General features: G+C 40.9%; 2 protein-coding genes and 1 pseudogene across 2 annotated transcripts; 1 reads left to right on the top strand and 2 right to left on the bottom strand.

Moving 5' to 3' along the window:
* Window positions 1-1,662: 1,662 nt before the first annotated feature.
* LOC125205867 (putative serine/threonine-protein kinase At1g54610) lies at window positions 1,663-5,562 on the bottom strand. Its single transcript, XM_048105028.2, has 8 exons — window positions 5,293-5,562; window positions 4,477-5,040; window positions 4,098-4,382; window positions 3,694-4,011; window positions 3,095-3,322; window positions 2,875-2,975; window positions 2,674-2,785; window positions 1,663-2,571 (listed from the first exon to the last, which is right to left on the bottom strand). The coding sequence occupies exons 2-8, from the start codon at window positions 4,879-4,881 to the stop codon at window positions 2,263-2,265; spliced, it is 1,758 nt and encodes a 585-aa protein (XP_047960985.1). The 5' UTR covers window positions 4,882-5,040; window positions 5,293-5,562; the 3' UTR covers window positions 1,663-2,262.
* Window positions 5,563-7,302: 1,740 nt separating this feature from the next.
* Window positions 7,303-7,806, top strand: LOC148923779 (arginine decarboxylase-like). The gene is made up of 2 exons (XM_089059903.1): window positions 7,303-7,639; window positions 7,730-7,806. Exons 1-2 carry the CDS (start codon window positions 7,387-7,389, stop codon window positions 7,804-7,806), a joined length of 330 nt encoding a protein of 109 aa, XP_088916029.1. The 5' UTR covers window positions 7,303-7,386.
* A 4,304-nt stretch (window positions 7,807-12,110) lies between these two features.
* LOC125206828 (mogroside IIIx synthase pseudogene) lies at window positions 12,111-19,568 on the bottom strand (annotated as a pseudogene).
* Between the last annotated feature and the right edge of the window lie 1,279 nt (window positions 19,569-20,847).

The raw sequence follows: 20,847 nt of genomic DNA, 5'->3' as shown, positions 1-20,847 counted from the left end.
AAATCGGCTAATCGAGTCAAATTTTCGCTAATTGACAGTTCACCGTCAGGAATTGATGGAACCGTAAAAAAAGGACCTAAACAATAGCATTTTCGTATGTTTTGGATCCAATTTTTAAAAAGTGAATGTTTTGAACCAAAATTGTAAATCAGCCATATGTTTAGGACCAAGATTTTACTTTACTCTTTAAATAATGTCATTCATACGTTTAGTCAATTGTCTTTAATTTTTAGATGTGTATGGATTACATTGATAAATTCAGAGACATACATGAGATAATAAAAAATATATAATACAGTTTATTCATTTTTCAAAATTATGATAAACCAAAATTTTACATCACAATCTTTTTGGCTACTTACCCAAAATATAATTATTCCACATAACTAAGGGCAATGTGGCATCACAGTATCACAGTACACAGAATAATTTTTATATATTAAATATTTAGTTGGCCAAGTTATTACTAGTCCCCATTTATAGCATTTCTGTGATGGTAAAGGCAGTTAAATTTTGATCACTTAACATTATTTATATTGATAATTGTTTTACCTATACTACTTTATAAAAATGAAAATTTATAAATAAAATCAATTAATAGTTTTACCAAAACAACTAAAATATATTTTAAAAACAAAAACTGATAAATTGATTATCAAATAGTATAATTTTAAATTAATTTTTGAATGAAAAAAATTATGAAAAAATTTATGGCCGGTCACATGTCAGCCACTCATTGGCCGATTAATCAATGTGCTTTTGCATGCATGCATGTTTAAGAGAATTTGCTTAGGGCATTCACTAAGCACGGCCATTTAGTTGCTCTCTCATTGTGTTTGATAACCTATCTTAGGAAATCAAATCTAATAAATCTCTTGTTTTGTAGTCATGGTAGAATAAAAATTGGGCTGTGTTTATTAATTTTGGTCTAGAAAGCATGTGTTTGCCGTAGCAAAAATCATTGTTACATTTGGCACATTAATCCAACCCTAATTTTTGCGTTTATTTTCAACTAATTTATGTAGTAGTAATATCGATTTTCAAAATTCTCTTTCTTCTCTCTTACTCTTTGGTCTGAGAGTGGACTTGAAGAGATTTTCGATGAGGGAGTTCATGTGGCGAAACTTCGTGCAAAAGCCCTACATCTCCTTAAAATCGAACGCATTCTTTATATGTCTCGTTCATGCGGCAAGCTACTTTGATGGTTTTATTGGGTGAGTGGGAATGTTTGAAACAATGCAGATGGTTTTTGCATTTCGTCACAATTCTCAATTTTAGTTATCAAGTTGAATGAGCCAAAACGAGCCCACCCCAAAAATTGACGGACCTAAATTTATGGATTTAAATAACATTTATAGTAGTAGTTTTTACTTAGCAATAGTAGTAGTATATAAAATTGATGAGCAGCACAATCCATGGGCCCAAAATCTATAAATTAATAAGTGCATAAATAGAATAAGTACAAAAAATGAAACCTGTCTAACTTTGCACTTTGAGGACACACGAGAAACTGTGATAAAATAAAATGACACATTGTGAAAAAATAAACTGACATATTTAATAAGACATTATATCATAAAGTAGTATATTACCTAATCTGTAACTCTAAATAGGACAATTTTTTCCATTTTTGTCTCATCTTTTGTCAGGGTTGGATTGGGATTATAAAATCAGAATAATTACAATTCACATCAAATGTGAGAATGCTTACTAAAAGTAAATTATTTCATTGAGTTTTTTCAGCATCCTGGTTAAACTAAAAAACAAAACTAAGCTACATAGAAAAAACACTACAGAAAAATCACTAAAACAGCAAGATTTCTGATATTCAGAGAAAAATAAATAAATACCTTTGGGCTAAAAGTATAGTAGTAGTACTAGTATATACCAATGTAACACAACATCTAGTCTAGCAACCATTCGATGGTCGTTACTCGTGAGTACGCTCTGATTAGCTCGACATAGAAGGCGTTGGTGGGAACCGGACCCATAACTTTTCAGTCACGAGATTGCCCCAATCAATCGAAAACCAAGCCACGGAAAGGGTTCGAGAGACAGTGATATTAAACCTTAACGAGGCCAAAAATGTGAGTTAACATACAAGAAGAAAAGCTCTGCTGATCCCAAAAGCAGTCGAAAACACCATCGTGACTAGAAGATTCTGTTACCTCTTGAAACAGTTCGACGTTTCTTGGCTCAGACAACAGCACACACATTTGCAGCACCGGTACCTCCTTGTGTTGATCAATTATAAAAACAATGCTATGTTACCGTGTCTATCTCGTTGCTTCGGGTGGAGCTCTTATCTTTACGGTGATCCTTCTTTGATGGCTTAGATTTTCTCCGTGGAGCTCCAAACGAGGAAGGGTTTGCCAGCGGGCCCGACCAGGTCTGGATCGGGTCTTTGGCATAGGAGAAGTTCATGGAAGAGAATGGTACGTCAGGAGGATCAAAGGCTGGGTCGATGTGATGAGACGAGCCCAGAGGGAAACCAAGCCCTCCATCCTGGTGTGGAGGAGGGAACTTTTCGCTTTTGCTCTTTGCGTTTGCGTGGCTGATCAGACGCCGTCTCTGTTTTGTTGAGGGCAAGAGAAAAATGAGCATATATCGAGAGGGCAAGCAAGTGAAGTCATATGAAGGGGACAAACATGAAACGAAAATATAAAGGCGTACATCGATGTTGGTTTGTAGCTCAGCGTTGGCTTCAGGAGCAGGCATTGCTCGGTTTCCTCGGGGACGAGCCTTCTTGCCAGTGTCGTTTTGGGGTTTACCAGCAGCTCTCAGCCTACAACCACATAGATCCATGTAAAATCTTGAATCTGATTGAGGTTAAGGTAAGTGAAGACACATAGTCAAAGAAACTATTCCACAAACCTTCGTGCTTCTTCGTCTCGACGCTTGGCGTCCATCTCCTTACTTGGTGGATACTTCGGGAGGCTGGAAGGATCACACGCATATGGCTCGGTTGTGAAGAACTATGCCAGGTAAAACGATAAAGACAAAAACTTGTATGAGCTCACCCTCATTTTAAAAGCGTGTATTCTTACGAATTTTGATGCACATGTACTATTATCGGATACAAAAGAAGGCCTACCTCGCTCTCTAGTGCCGCTGTAGCAGTTTGACGTTCGCTCGGATCAATTGCAAGGAGAGTGCCGATCAGAGACAATGCAGATGGTGGGAAGTCCTTAAACGTCTCGTTTATGCATCTTTTATACGAGTGTTGGGGCTTGAATATGGTTGCGTGAGGAAGCTTCGCCTTTTTCCAGTACTCTTCGGATGGAGAGCCGCATAGCTTGAAAATTCTGTGCAGCTGTTCCACCTAAGCACCACCAATTGGATTCAGTTACGGCCATAAACCAGCGTCCGAAACAAAAAATTCTAACGCAAATTCACGAGTTTCGTCTCAAACATGAGGAAGCCTAGAGCAAGATAAGCTTTGTGAAATCAGCCATTACACGAAAGTCTAGTACCGTTACATAAAAAAAACACCAAACAACGAGCCTTTTAACTGATCCTACTCAACCGTACACAGTGAGGTGAGGCTACGAAGTGGCTAGACGAACTTGTTCAACGAGAACCTCAAATAACAAAGATTGTATCAGAAACACCTAGATTATGAAGCCTACTATCATCATTGTCATTGACCAGGAGTATTAAAAGATCGATAACAAAAGATGACAGAAACCATACCTCGGTTCTTCCAGTCATGATAGGCTTCCCAGCGAATAGCTCGGCCAGAATGCAACCCGCGCTCCACAAGTCTACACCTACACCATACTCAGTGGCACCAAGAAGCAGCTCCGGTGGCCTATACCAAAGGGTGACCACACGACTAGTCATTAGCTGCTTGCTATTAGGGTCATAGGTGGAAGCCAATCCGAAATCAGCAATCTTAAGCACCCCCGTGTCATCAATGAGGAGATTTGACCCCTTGATATCACGGTGCAACACATGGCGGCCATGGCAGTGTTCAAGGCCAGATATTAACTGATGCATGTAGCATTTGACCTGTCATTTCATTCAGATTATAAGAGAAATTTTTTTGAAGCGAGCTGCAAAAAGGATACGAAACACGTAGATGACATGAACCCAACCTGAGGCTCGGTAAACTTGACCCCAGGGCTCGATGCAAGGCCTGCCAAATCATGTTCCATGTAATCAAACACGAGGTACAAACTACACGACATCCGTGATGTCACCAAGCCAAGCAACTTCACGACATTGGGATGATCCAAGCGGCGCAAGATCAATATCTCCCTTGCCATGAACCTCACGCTCTCCGGTTCCAAGTTATCGAATCTAACCTTCTTTAACGCAACAATCTTCCCCGTTATGCTGTCTCTAGCTTTATACACATTACTATAAGTACCTTGTCCAATCTAAACATAACCATAAACACAACAAAGCATACAAAAGAATTAGGTAACGCAACAGCTTAGGTAAAACAAAGGAACCAAACCAGCAACTTCTTGCCTTATCAATCTTTTCAAATGAATCAGCACGACGAGGTGTCCATCCATTGATAGCCTCCCCGGCCACAGCAGAGAGCCAAGATGGCCACCCGGCAGCTACTTGCTCTCCATGGATGTTCTTAGGAGGATTACTCAGCCTTGGATTTGGCCTCGACCTTCTCCTCCCACCTCTTGGCCGTCTTGCATTCTCATCCTTCCGCTCCAACTCCTCCTTTTGGCCTCCATTCTGAAGTTCACTACGCCCTCCTCCACCATCACCTCCCTCCTCAGATTTACTAACTGAACCAACCACTACTTTCTCTCTCTTCCCAGATGGCACGGCCTCATCTTTCTCTCTCTCCCTCTCAACTACAAGATCGCCACTGGGTGGCCTAGACTGGATCTGTTTTCCAAAAACACACCCCATTTCTCAATAATCCAAAACCTCATTTCTCACCACATACTACAGTCTCGCACAACATCCAAAACCCACCAGAATATGACCACCCTTCAAATAAACATCAAATCTTTACAGCATACAAATTTCTGAACTCCCAAATTAGATCAATCTTACTCACTGCAGCACCTGAAGTATTCAATAGCAACCAATCAAATGTGCATTCCACATCGAATTAATGAAGAAATATACAATCTTGTACTAAATGGGAAAGAAAAACCCTAGCTTTACCACTCGGGGGAGCAGAATCATAGCAATAATTGAAATACAACAAATCAAGCAAGTCAAAAATGAACAAGCTACGATAGCATACCTACAAAAAGCAAAATACAATCATACAACAGTAGAAACTATTAGCAAATGGATATTTGTGCGCCTTACTTTTTTTCCTTTCCTGCTGCCCTTTTCTTGTGGATTAATCAAAAGGATCAAGAAATAAGCTTCGCAGTTGAAATCCCACTTTCTACTTTGGTCAGGAAATGAAAGAGAAAAAGATTAGTTTTTTGTGTTTAGTGTGAGTGGGGCAAATGATCAAACAGCAGATCTGCGCTAGTGAGTTGTGAGTGACCGATTTGCCCACATTTTTTCTCGAATAACTATAATTGCTAATTACACAGAGACAGCGTGTCCTTGGATTTTGACTTGGACAGAACGAAACTGTTTTTTCTCGCACAATTCCAATTTCCAAATCAACGAATAATGTTTTTTTTTCCAAGATATACACTTTGATTTTTGGGAAAATATAGTAAAATTTATTTTTATAGTTTTTGTAACACTTAAATTATAAATTGAGTTTTAGTGAGTGAAGAAAGAGAGATTACATAAAAAACTAGTATATAAATTGCGGGTGATACTAAATACTATAGTGTGTGTCGTTGTGTTATAAATGTAGATAATAAATTGTTTATATCATTTTCAGGTCAAGATCACCTACCACACAAACTAAATAATAATGATTCTAAATTCATTTTAAAGATTCATTAAATCACTTTCATTTAGAATAAGAAAGAAGGGCATAATCAAACAAAAAAGAAATGTATGTATAAAGCGGACAAGTGAATCGTAAAAAAATTGACAGTAACCTAACAAAATTGACAAGTTAAAATAGTAGGAGTATCCGAAAATTAATTATATGAAAAATACTTCCTCTGTTTCAACTAGGTTGATTGTCTTCTTTTCTGGAACATTCCAATGAAGTAGGGTCATTTTTTTTATTGAAAAAAAAATTTATACAACCACTTTTACTTCAATTTATCACCTACTACTTTATACTCTTTCATCTCTTCCAACTTTTTCCCTTTCTTATATCATTCGACACAATTTTTAAATCTTCATGTCTAAAAGTTTTGTCTCAAATTAATTGGGACGAAAAGAGTAACATCTTTTCATGGAAAACCCACATTTCGGAATATGGACGATGGAATATAAGATACTAGTAATTTATTGAATATATGGTGGATCATATATATTAGAAGAGGGGAGCATTTAGGGTGCATCCTTAATTAGAGTGCTAACGTACATCCAATCACGTGCTGTCATGTGGCACGAAACATACAATATTGTAAACACAAAAATGCAATATACATTTGTGAACTTGTACATACATATATGTAGATTGCATTTTTGTTATAGGCAAATTGCATTTTATATTGTTAAGTTTTACATTTTAACATAAAATGTCTACAATGCAAAATAATATATAAATGCAACATGTCTACATATAAAATGCAAATTATACAGTCAATATCTGAAATACAAAACTCAACTATTAAAAATGCAATCTACCTATAACTAATATGCAATCTGCCAAAATTTATCTATCACTTCTACAAATGCATATTGCATTTTTATGTTTAGGAGCCACGCTGGGGCCTGGGGGCCCTTGGACCCCTCAGCCATTTTAACTTTGCTTATATATAATATGGGCATGATTGGTAGCTCCTATAGACCCACAAATACAAGTAAAAGGCCAAAAGAGGAAGAGTTATCTCATCTTCTCCACTGTTTGGTAGAGGCTGAAATTATCAGCAGACCCGGCAAAAAACTTTCGGATCTCATGGAATTTGAGATTAGAATCGGCGATTCTTGCAATTCACTATACCACAAATTTTGTGGTATTAAGTTATCTCCGTTTCGTCGACTTTGTGTTTTGGAGTTCTATGCCCAAATTGGCCTCCCTCTATCTCTACAAACACAGAGGAAGGCAGCACCACACATTCATCTGAAGATCGATCTTCTGAAAGTCGTGAAAAAGGCATCCAGCCTCGGCCTGCAGCTCCCTCTCGTCGTTCGATTCCCCGATGTGCTGCGAAATAGGCTCGAATCGATTCAATCAACGATCGAATCGCGCAGCTACGGCGCACATTTTCAGGGGGTTTACCCTGTGAAGAGCAATGAGGACAGGTTTGAGGTGGAGGACATCGTTGAGTTCGGGTCGGGCTGGAATCCGGATCCAAACCGGAGCTTCTCTTAGCGATGAGCTGCCTCTGCAGCGGAAGCCCCGACGCGCTTCAGATCTGCAACGGATTCAAGGATGCAGGGTGCGTTTCTCTCGTGCTTGTAGTGAAGCAATTGCACTTTAATTCCGTGATCGTGCTTGAGGAAGAGGATGAGCTCGACGTCGTGATCGATGCCAGCCGGAAACTGGGCTTCCGCCCCATGATTGGCCAGCGCGCGAAGCTGCGGACGAAGCACGCCGGTCATTTCGGCTCCACCTCCGGCGAGAAAGGTAAATTCGGCCTCACGACTGCATAAATTCTCCGAGTTGTGAAGAAATTAGGGGAATTTGAGATGCTCGATTGACCTCCAATTGCTGCAGATTTGCAAGGAGGATGGAGGGCAAAGGGGACATTTCCATTCAAAAAGGAAGGGCATATAAGTCATGACAGTCATTAATATACTTTTTCAGTGGAATGACTAATGGCTACCAAATGATATATTAACTCACAAAACCTTTGTACCAAACACCATCTTAACAATGATTAGCTATTTAAAATCATAGGAAAAGCCACTATATGGGAACTTCATAAACCTAACCATTTTCTACCAATCATGCCCTATATGTATAAAGCTATAACAAAATATATTTCTAACTCAGTTGATCCCTTGTTCAGTATAGCCTCCAAAAGCTCACAAGTTCGACTACCTTAGGCGCAGATTTTGATATTTTTCAATTATTACTTTTATATTATGTTATGGTATTATATATTTATATTTATTCTTTTTCATTCCAAAATTTAAAATCATACATATATTTAAGAAAAAAATTTATTCTATAACCTTAAATATATAAAATAACATATAGTATCATTGTTTTTTTTCTCATTTTGAAACTTTATCTATATCTATCTATATATAAAAATTATTTTATCGTCCCATAAATATGTAATTACTACTATAATACTAGCCTCGTTAATTTTTATGTATAAGTTTTATTGATTTTTTCACAACTAGTAATTTTATGTAATGAATTTCACACACTAATTTTATTATCTTTACAATTTAAGAAAATAAATTAATTTACATTGACTTTGTACATGTGTTTATAGGTTCTATTGTTCATATTTTACTAATTTTCACTATATATTTGTTCCTCTCAACGATCCCTCGTATTGCTTATGTGGCTATGCCTCATTGGTTTTGGACAATATTGACAGTTAATACTAAAAAAATTGAACAATTATCAATAAAAAATTTGAACCCCCACTGATAAATTCTTGGCTCCGCCACTGTTTACAACATTGCATTTTTTGTGCCACATGGCAGCACTTGATTGGATGTACGTTACCACTTTAAAATTAGTTAGCATATTAGTAAATCCGAAGATATCACATTTATGTCAAAACATACAGTAGTAGATTATAGACTTAATTAGATATAATATAGATTTGAATATCATACTACAAAACATATATGCTTCATTCAAAGGCCTTATTGTCATTATTGAAAAATATATCGGACTTCACGCACATTAAGTTGTGGAATGACATAATTTATATAGGGTAACCTAATTTATTTTCGTATCTATAAACCAATTTTCGTATCTATAAACCTAATTTATAGTTAGTTCTACTTGTGGAAGTAAATTACTAACTTATGGATAAAGTAGTGATGAAATGCAAACATATATATTGTATAAACTCAAAATTGATCAACACAGCTTCAATACAGTTTCAATACAATATTAACACAGTGTAAAATTTCAAGATTTTAATGTCAACACAGTATCACCACAATATCAACACATCAATTATTGACTATCGTTGAAATTCTGTTGACATTTTCCTGTTGATGCTTTTTTGTGATATGTTGACATTTTTCAATGATCCAGATCATAGTTTTGAGTTTGTAAGTTTTCATTTGATCAAGTCCCCTTACTTATGGATATAATAATATTAATGTTGGGTTACTTGCATATTTTGAAACGGCGGAGATTTTGTCAATTTAGAATTTAAATTTGAGATATGGTGATAGCAACCCAACATCCAAGATAGGATCTGGTGGACCAATATTGACAATGACACCTTCAAAATGTGGGGACATTAACACAATCATATTCATTCAAAATTATTTAAATTCAAACATAGTTCATGTGTGAATGACAAAAGTTGATCTAATCATTATAAGCTCTCCATGTATTTCAACCAAACGTAATTGAGAGAGATCTAAATTTGCAACATTATTCACACAAAATATATCATGTTAGATAGTGTAGTCATTTGTGAAAGATTGAATAGAATATGAACTTTATTTCCAAAGCTTCCCTTTCTTTTCATTACCAGAATTCCAAAGTCAAACTTAACGTAAACTCAACAGAAAACACAACTTTTAAGCTAATTATAGTTTACCTAATCCATCGTATGAGAAAAGAAAGGGAAAAAAACGAATCTGTCTTGTGAAAGGTATAGTTTACTATGATGATTTGATTTCCATAGTTAACAATTAAAAATATTTCTAAAATAATCAACTTTAAAAAAAAAGAGAGGTATATATAGCATTTTTTAGCATTTTAATTTTATTTTTACCGTCTTACTTTTGCTTCCATAAAAATTTAGTGTAGTGTTAATTGGAAAACCTATGAAATATCAGTAGGTTCTCAACAAAATAATAGTAGTATAATCTTTCACTTTTATTGATACATTTCATGTGAAAAAATGAACCACGGTGATAAAAACGACATTATTATAAAAATAATAGATATGAGGTATAAAAATAAAATAACATATTATTTTAGATGAATTACTTAATTTTTCTATACATGTCAATTCGCAGGAAAATATTATTATATGAATCACCTCAGTTACAAAATTATGTAAGTACGCGCGAGATGATGGAAAATTTCGATAATTAACACTATAGGTTCATATGGATTAATTAAATTATTTCTCTGGTAAATTTATATAGATTAGTGGGTATTAAGATCTAGTTTTGTATAGATCAAAACCCTTATTGGATATACATAAGTTAAAAAATAATTAATTTAGTAAGTAATTTGGACCAAATGTTTTATAGGAAACTATTTTTAGTGGAAGTTTTGCTTATAAACTTGGAAGCATTTAATGCGAGTTAAATTAGTGTAGCCCATTGCAAAATTCAACAAGCCCAAAAAAATTTGCTCAAAATTCAAACCCATGCATTAATTTAAGTAAATGTAAACTTACTTAAAATAAGTTGAGATAAAAAATTTCTTTCAAAATATCAATAACTATATTATGCATCCTACATCATGCAATTAGTACACCAAGTTATGTAATATTCACTTGAACAGTTTACAAATAGTCTACTGATAACCGATTCGTTAATCGTATATGGATAGAAGATGGGAAGTGTTAGAAAGCTAACCCAGTACTTAATTGTTAACTATAATTAAATAATAGTTATTAAATATTTAAATTAAGGGCCTAGAACATTAGTCTTAGAATGTTAATACGATAAAAAAAACGTCAATAAAGGTATTAAGGTCAATTTACAACAAATTTGTTGTAACTAACTTTTGGAAAATATCCCATAACTTTAAAACGCATATAACTTTCTCGATTTAAATTATTTTTCGCCCAACATATATCAAATTAAAGATAATTTCATAAAGAATCTAACGAGATCTCACTTGCATATGTTCCTATGTCAAAATTTGAAATTTTTTTTGAAAATTTTCAATTTTTTCGTACAACAACAAATGTCATTCTTAAAGCAATGAGTTGACATTTTCAAAGCATTGTGTTGGTATTTTCAAAGCACTATATTGACATTTTCATCTAAAACCCTAATTTGGTAGTTTTTTTTCATCTTTTTCAATTTAATTAATAAAAATGAAAATTACACGTGACAAATTTTAGACTACTAGATTTCTGAAATCCTATGATCTTAAATTAATTGTAGTTAGCAACTAGAGAGCGAGTTAGCAATTGATCACTCCTCTAGAATAATGTGTTATAATTTATACTTTAATGGTTTAATTATTTGCTTTGAACCCGATTAGCCTACTAGACTTTAGAATGGAAAATTGTTAACCCGATAAAATGTCAATATGATTAACCCGCACCTGATTAGCCCACAACCAAGTAGAGTTGAGCAGAAACTCGTTGGGCTGACTCGATTGACATCTTGGATGGGATGCCCCCAAAAGAAAGTAACTCGTTTATAGTGAGACGAAGAAAGTAGTAAACAACAAATGAGATAATTATTCAGGAACGAATAAAATAACAAATTGAGATGATTAATGGCAGACGAAGAAAGTATATGATATCATGTGATAGTAGGTGTAGTTCTAAGGCAGATTCTTAAAGATGAAGCTGCAATTGGTGAAAACCCAGAGTGATTTGAAGAAGGAAAGGCAGCCAACTGTTTCATGCAAAAAACTCATCAGTTTCTTGAAGAAGTGCAAAGCACGGCTGTTAAGATTTGAAGAAGGTGAAGTAGCTAAATAATTAGTTTTTAATTACATGATAGGAAAATTTCCACTAAAAAGTATAGCTAGCGTCACATCTAAAATAAGTCTCTTCCCATCATAAATGTGTCTTTGTTAGTAATTGATAATGAAATTGAAAGGAATTTAATTCATTAATAACTGCAGCTGAAATAAAATTAACATAATAAAAGCTAAGCAATAGGATTTAAAAAGGTGTTGGTGACTCAAACCACTTAAAAAGGGCAGCTGTTTTACGATATAAATGAGATTTTTACCTGTATTAGTCCGTTGTTTATTGTTGTAGTAAAACTCTCCTTCCCTTACTCGATATTCTGAAAAGCTCCTCCGCCACTTCATCCATGGCTTCCTCCTCCTCCACCTGCATCTTCTTCCTCAACTCCCCCACTCTCCTCATAAACCCTTCCCTCCCCTCCCCAAACACCTCATTAATAGCCTTCGCCACCCCATCCCCATCAAACCCCCCATCCTCACCCCTCTCCACCTCCACCCCGATGCCGGCCTCCACCGCCAGCCTCGCAATCACCGGCTGATCCAACTTGAACGGCACCGCCACGGCGCCACCACCGGAACACCGTAGTACACGCTCTCCGTCACCGAGCTCCACCCACAATGTGTCATGAACCCTCCCACACTCCGATGCCCCAAGATCGCCGCCTGTGGCGCCCACCCCGTCACCACCACCCCCTTCTCTCTCCACCCCTCCGGCACGGAGGCGCCACTGTCACCCCCCGCCGGAGACCTAGCAACCCATATGAAGTTGACGCCACTTACCTCCAACCCTTTTGCTATCTCCTCCATTTGCTCCTTTGATGCATAATTCTCACTCCCAAATGAGATGTAGAGAGTTGAGCCGTCCTCTCTCTCATCGAGCCATCTCATCATCTCGAGGTCTCGATCATCGACCCCTTCATCGTCGCCATGTGCGATCAAGGGACCGGTTGGGACGAGCTTTCTCTCGCATAAACTAGAGAGATAGTCCATGTACTTCCCCTCCAACGCTCTGTAGCTCTTGATCAAGACTATCTCACAAGAGAGTTTGAAGATGCCGAAGATGAAGTCTCCATCATCAATATTGTCGACTATGATGGATTCTCCTGAGGCGATCATGGCCCTCTTCTCATGCTCTTTCAACCGTATGGTGTCGGAAGGGAAGGTGTCCCAGCTCTTATGAGTGTGGTGGTGATGGAAAAAGGCAAGCGAGGTGGAGCCAGAAATGGAGAAGAAGATGGGCGGGATGCCCAGGGCTGGAAGCCGTCGTAGATGAGCAAGTCAGGCTTGAGGTCGGCAATGATCTCGGAGAAGGCTGGGGCTGTGTTGGAGACGTTCTCCCCAACTAATCGGTTATCTCTCTTCTCGTGGGTAGACGCTAATCAAACCCTGACAATCTCGAGAATTCAATCACGAATCTGCTGTTTGGCGGACGTATTCCGTTTCACAGCGAGAATTTGAAGAAGTTCTTTTAACACACGTTAGGTTATAGGTAAAATATTTCATTCATGGAGAAAAAGTTATTGAACGAAATACCCTATTTATAGACTAAGGACCCTAGGACGGTTCGACCTAACTTAGGCATTCGGGAAAGAACCGTAAAGAAAACCCAAATGGGGCTTATAGTTTCGGCCCGACTCAACAATAATTTAAATAAGAGTTCAAAATAAAATCAAAGCAAAAATAATAAAAAAAAATAGAGCAAATTCTAACAGCAGCGTCTGACTCTCTTCAGCTCTTGAATTTGCTCGGCTGCTTCAGCTTTTCTCGCGGCCTCAACACCCTTGTGTTCGTAGCGTCTCCAGTTCCTCTACCGTGCTCCGTTACTCTTGCCTCCGGCACCACGTCAGCCTCTGTCTCGTCCTGCTCGCTCATACTCTCCTTCTCCATAGCCGATGTTACGGGGCTGCTCGTATCAACCCCCCCTCCGTTAAGGCTCGCCTTGACCTCAAGGTGAATATCTGGAAATTTCTGGCCCATTGCCTCCAACGGCTCCCAAGTCGGCAAGGTTTCGTCATCTTCCCACCGCACGAGGACCTGCTTCTCCGGCTTGCCCTCGCGCCAACTAACTCTCTCATCCACAAAAGCCACCGGACGTGCCACCGGTCTGCCATTCACAAATTCTGGTGGCAGCTTAACTCCATCCACATCCCCTGTTCCTGCAATAAACTCCCGCAAGAGACTCACATGAAAAACATTGTGAATTCTGCTACCATCCGGCAGACGCAATTTGTATGCTACCGGCCCTATTCTTTCCAGAATCTCAAAGGGCCCATAAAATCGGCGTGCCAGCTTGGCGGACAACGGTTTTGCTACTGAATGTTGGCGGTATGGCTGCAGCTTCAACCACACTAAATCATGAACTTCGAATTCGACGTGCCGGCGATGGCGGTTAGCTACATCTGTCATCTTCTGTTGCGCCCGCTGGAGGTTGCGACGTAAGGTAACAAGCAACTCCCCTCGCTGTTTGATCATCTCGACTACATTAGGGGGGGTCTTGGCTGACGGCGGGGCTGCCACAAGTAAAGGCGGATCCCTGCCATATAGAGCTCTGTAGGGCGACGTCCCTAACCCAGAGTGATGAAAGCAGTTTAAAGCTAATTCAGCCCACGGCAGAAAATTTGCCCATTTGGAAGGCTTGTCCGCAGTGAATGCTCGCAAATATTGTTCCAAACCCCTGTTGCGAACCTCAGTTTGACCATCTGACTGAGGATGGTAAGCTGTAGAGAAGTTGAGTTTAGTACCGCTCAGACGCATCATTTCCTCCCAAGTTGCATTAAGGAATACCGAGTCTCTATCCGACACTAAAGTCTTCGGGAACCCATGGTGACGGACAACCGTGTTCACAAATAACTGAGCTACCCGGAGAGCGTCAAATCTAGTGGGTAGAGGCGCAAAATGGGCATACTTAGAAAGCCTATCCACCACCACCATTATCGATGTATAGCCCCGGGATTGAGGCAATCCTGTGATGAAGTCCATAGAAACATCTTCCCAAACCTGCGACGGAACTGGAAGAGGTTGCAGTAACCCGGCCGGTTTCCGAGTTGAGTATTTCGTGAACTGACACACCACACATTCCTCCACAAAACTTTTCACATCTTTACGCATCTTTGGCCAAAAGAAACCAGCCGCTAACAGACGAAACGTCCTCTCATGGCCAGGGTGGCCCGCAAGCGGCGAACTATGATGTTCCTCCAATAAGGGTCGCTTTGCGCTGGAATTCGTGCTTACCAACACTCTGCGATTAAAATAAATCAACCCGTCTGCCCACGCCAAATGAGAAGGGGCCTTACCCTCTCTGATTTTAGTCGCCAATTCCACCAGATCGGGCAGCGTCGCCGTCTCGTCCCGCAGCAGCCGCATCACGTCCGGAATTGGTTTTGCCGCAATAACGAAAAACTGCTCTCCATCTTGGGCCTGTGCTGCGGGCGGCTGCTCATCGCACGAAACATCCAGCACCACCCCCTCGGGTTGGGTCCCCTCAGATTCATGTTGACGGGACAACGCATCAGCAGCTGTATTTGTAATTCCCCGCTTATATTCGATCACAAACCTGTATCCCATAAGCTTCCGGACGTATAGTTGTTGATCTGGTGTTTGAATCACTTGTTGTAATAACTCCTTGAGACTTTTCTGATCTGTTCTAATAACGAATTCTCTGCCCAAAAGATATTGGCGCCACTATTCCGCGGCTTCCACAATTGCATAGAGCTCCTTATGATATGTCGAGGCGACCCTGCGACGGGGGCCCAACTTCTTGCTAAAGAATGCAATAGGGTGATTTTTTTGCATCAATACAGCGCCGATGCCCGCATCCGACGCGTCAGTTTCCACGCAAAACTGCAATTCAAAATCTGGAAGACGTAATACCGGGCCAGAAGTCATAGCTTTCTTCAACGTCACAAAAGCGGTCTCTGCCCCATCGGACCACACGAAAGCCTCTTTTTTCAGGAGATCAGTGAGAGGCGCGGCTACCATGGCATAACGTTCGACGAATCTGCGGTAATATCCTGTCAGTCCCAAGAAACCCCTTAACTGTTTAACCGTTTTTGGCGTAGGCCAAGCCGTCATCGCATCTAACTTTGCGGGGTCCGCCTTGAGCTGCCCATCTGAAATTAAGTGTCCCAAATACTCCACCGTCAGACTGCAAAAACAGCATTTAGAAAGCTTCACAAAAAAATTATTCGAACGGAGCAACTCCAAAACCGCCGCCAAATGCTCCCCGTGTAACTCAAGAGTTGGGCTGTAGACTAGAATATCGTCAAAGAAAACAATGACACATTGACGGAGTAATGGCCGGAAAATAGCATTCATGGCTGCTTGGAATGTGGAGGGCGCATTCGTGAGACCGAACGGCATTACTAGAAATTCAAAATGGCCTTCGTGAGTTCTGAAAGCCGTTTTAAAAATATCCGCCTCATGCATTCGGAGTTGATGGTATCCTGAGCGAAGATCGAGCTTGGTAAAATACTTTGCTTTACCCAGTTCGTCAAATAATTCATCGGCAGTAGGGATAGGAAAGTGATCTGGGACAGTCGCCTTGTTTAGGGCGCGATAGTCGATGCAAAATCGGAATGTGCCGTCTTTCTTACGAATCAACAAGACAGGAGAGGAGAAAGGGCTCTGACTGTGCCTAATAATCCCCTGTTCCAACATATCGCGCACTTGTTTCTCAATTTCCGCCTTTTGAAAGTATGGGTATCTATATGGGCGTACATTAACTGGTCTTGTGGTAGGCAAAAGATGAATCCGATGATCAAAATTACGCGAGGGGGGCAAGCCGCGCGGCTGGTCAAACACTGAACGGTAGCCCTGCAAAACAGTCAAAATCTCCGATGGCAAATCAGCCGGGAAATCATCCGGCGTGCTGCTGTCCGTGAGCCCCATATTGCTGTCGAAAGGCACAATCTCGTAAAATTCATGTTCTGCCGCATTCGCTGTCAACACAGATAAAGAGTGCAGAGAAATTTGCTTGGGCCCCGGCATCATGCCTCGCAACGAAACTGCCTGTCCGTCCATATTAAATTCCAACGTCTTTGCAACAAAATCCGCTGAAATTTTCCCCAATGATTCTAGCCATTTCATCCCCAATATAACGTCCGGCCCATGGTGTGCAAGTATATGAAGATCCACCAAGAATCAAGTACCCTGCATAGTTAATTTTGTCCCACGAGAAATATGATTACAAAGCAACGAAGCGCCGTTACCTACAAGCACACGAAACGGTCGAATAGGCGTGAGCTCCAACTGTAACTTCTCCGCAATCCTTGGGTGGAGGAAGTCTAGTGTCGCGCCCGTGTCGATTAACACCTGCACGACAGTTTGCCCCACGCTGCCCTGCACCATAAAAGGTTTCGAGCTGCCCTTGCCATCCAACGCGTGCAGATGTGACAAATCTGCTGTGATTACTTCGTCGGTGGGAAAACCTTCCCCCGAGTCATCCTTGTGTGTCTCGTCAAGGTCATCATCAATATAACAGAGAAGTTTCACCTTGCAGACATGTCCCGGTACCCACTTCTCAGGGCAATGCCAACAAAGGTTACGGCGAGACCTTTCCGATTTTTCCGCATTAGAGACCAGGATCGGCTGTACCCGCGGTCTGTCTACTCCACGACCCTGTCCTTCCGGTTTCTGAGCCTGGTTATGCGGACCACTAGGAACGGCAGGTGTTCCCTGCAGTGTGGCTGAACTCGTCCGATATTCCCTCCCTGAGACATGACGTCTGGAGAAAGAAGATGGCTGTTGTTGGCGCTCCTCCTGAGTCGCCGCCAGACGTAGTGCCAACGTCATCGCCTCTGCCAAGGATGTGGGATGCTGCAACTCTACCTTCTCTTGTAAAGGTTGTTTGAGCCCTTGGACAAAGATTGGGATCAAAGCAGACTCAGTTAAGTCCTCTACTCGGTTCAGATAGCGTTCGAACGTTGCATGGTAGTCTGCCACTGTAGTTGTTTGTACCAATTTAGCGATCAACCCTGTGTAATTCCTAAAGCTTTGTGGGTCAAAGCGGTAACGGACATCCTCCAAAAAATTATGCCAAGTAACAAACCCATTGTTGGCTCTATAGTTGAAAATCCACTCTGAAGCTGGTGGGTCAAACAACATGACAACATAATGTAGACGCTCCGCCTCAGGTATACGCTTATGATCAAAATAATATTGTACTCGGAAAATCCAATTGGGTGCATCTGAGCCATCAAAATGTGGTGCATCCATTTTCACGCCCTTCGAATGATCATCGGATGGGCGATCGTAACGGTTGCGCCGAAGTGGTGGATCCCAACAAGTGAGGGCACGCTCATCATACCCATCATCGTCACCCCAATCGTCTTGCCTATAGGGAGGGGGGTCCCAGTTATCCCGACGACGACCCTGCCTGAACTCCGCATCACCACGCCGCTGACGGTTCCGTCCCCCACAGTTCGGATAAAAAACTTCACCAAAACGGTCTCCACGACCACCCCTGTTTGTCCTGCCACGCCCTCGGCCTCTGTGGTGGTAGGGTCGGTCATGGGCCTCTCGTACCCGACGATCGTGTCGGCGGTAATCCTCCCACTCATGATCGTCCTCGTCAAGTTCAGAATCATGGCCATCCAAATGGTGTTCCGGCGGTCGTTCTAAATTCTCCACCCTACGGTCCAAACTATCAAAACGGGAATTCAATTTCTCAAACCCTAGCGTGATTGGGTCTGCCGCTGCGGATGTACTCCCAATCGCACCATTGTGCTGCTGGCGTGTCGGCCCAAAGTTCAGCGCCGGCGTTGCCTCACGTCCAGGTATTTCTGACGCCATCGGATGGCGGTTTGCTGATGGTACTGAGTACGGGATGAAAGCACCAGTTGTTGGAGACGTTCTCCCCAACTAATCGGTTATCTCTCTTCTCGTGGGTAGACGCTAATCAAACCCTCGACAATCTCGAGAATTCAATCACGAATCTGCTGTTTGGCGGACGTATTCCGTTTCACAGCGAGAATTTGAAGAAGTTCTTTTAACACACGTTAGGTTATAGGTAAAATATTTCATTCATGGAGAAAAAGTTATTGAACGAAATACCCTATTTATAGACTAAGGACCCTAGGACGGTTCGACCTAACTTAGGCATTCGGGAAAGAACCGTAAAGAAAACCCGAATGGGGCTTCTAGTTTCGGCCCGACTCAACAATAATTTAAATAAGAGTTCAAAATAAAATCAAAGCAAAAATAATAAAAAAAAACAGAGCAAATTCTAACAGCAGCGTCTGACTCTCTTCAGCTCTTGAATTTGCTCGGCTGCTTCAGCTTTTCTCGCGGCCTCAACACCCTTGTGTTCGTAGCGTCTCCAGTTCCTCTACCGTGCTCCGTTACTCTTGCCTCCGGCACCACGTCAGCCTCTGTCTCGTCCTGCTCGCTCATACTCTCCTTCTCCATAGCCGATGTTACGGGGCTGCTCGTATCAGGCTGACATCTGGAAGGCCTTCATGAGGGTGGGCTTGAGGTGGGATGGGATGTTCTTGGTGGTGTGGTAGTGTGGAGGGAGATCGGGGAGGGATGGGAGAGGAAGTTCGACTAGCTCGATCGGGATATCATCGTTGTTGAGACTGTTTCTGACGGAGTCGAGGTTGATGGATGTGGAGCACAAGTAGACATGGAAGTGTTTCTTGGTTAGGCCTTTGGCTAGTTCAAGAAAGGGAAAAACATGGCCATGAGCCAACCATGGGAACATCAACACTCTCCAACTCACATCGCTTTGCTTTGTATCCATTGCAAGCTTCAATCCTCTCTCTCTAGCTAGACAATGAATGAACTCATGAAGAGATCTAGGTGGTGTAGTATTGGTTGTGACAAATGGGTCGCCCTCCACTAATGATATTAATACTAATAAAGAAACAATTGCCAAGTCATGATGGCAATTTTTATATTTATAGACGGTCAATAGAATACTACATCTTCCGTCCCACTTAAGATATATCACGTTTTCTTTTTTAGTTTGTCCCAACTAAGATGACACATTTCCATTTTTTATAAGCTTCTCTCTCCAAATAATACACCAACCGCTTTTTTCTAACTCATCTCATATTTAAATACACTCACATTTTCTCTCTCCAAATAATACACTCACATTTTCTCTCTCCAATTAAATACATTAACCAATAACTCATAAAATCTCGTACCGGCTAAGAAATGTGTCATCTTAGCCAGGACGGAGGGAGTAGTAAAACTACATAGAAAAAAGGGACGCAGCTTGTTGTACCTTTTGTATGTTTCTTCGTCGGCAGTATTATTAGAGCATCCACAATAGGGACGGATGTCCCGGTGGACAAGCCCACGGACATCCCAAAAACATCTTCTGCTAAGTCATAAGACAATAGTGGACATCCCGGAGGACAAGCACAATAATAAAAATTCACAAATATGCAATATAAATAAAATTTCGACACGAATACGGGAAAAATGCAACCATTTTATTTCAAAAAGAAAATACATAATTAAATTTAAAAAATACATAGTTCATAATAAAAACATCCAAAAGCTTCGACACACGCGGCCCCCGTCTCACTCCTCATCGTCCCGGGAGCCCTAAATCGCGCCTAATACTGTCGATGACCCCCTTGAGAATCTCCTTGTGCAAGGGGTCAGTCATCGTACTACACTTTTGTATGACATCTATCATGTTTTGCTGCTGTTGGATGCACTCGAGGTGGGTGAGCTCGGGAGTGGGCTCGCTAGGAGTTGCTGATTGGACCTCTTGGGACCTGATGCCGCTTCCCCTAGACATCTGCATCGCGGTCTTTTTCCCAACCGGGAGACGGCGGCGGGAAAACGAGGGAGGGGTCGGGGCCTCTTCGGCGTTGAGCTTCGTCCGCTTCGGCCAGCCAGCTTCAACACTCGCACAAAACTTGGCAGATTCCTTTAGCACAAGATAGACATCCCAGTATTTGAAGCTGCCGAACTGCCCCTTCTCGGGGTACTGCTGCAAAGACAAATTCTTCACATCCTCCATGGACATGCCACTGGTTGCCATGCGGGTGTTGTTTACGTAG

This window comes from Salvia hispanica, chromosome 6, assembly GCF_029641045.1.
Source record: "Salvia hispanica isolate PSC_SH4W2 chromosome 6, Shi_PSC_v1, whole genome shotgun sequence".
NCBI classification, from domain to species: domain Eukaryota; kingdom Viridiplantae; phylum Streptophyta; class Magnoliopsida; order Lamiales; family Lamiaceae; genus Salvia; species Salvia hispanica.
Note: the sequence above shows the minus strand (reverse complement) of the source record. Positions and strands in the feature narration are given on the sequence as shown.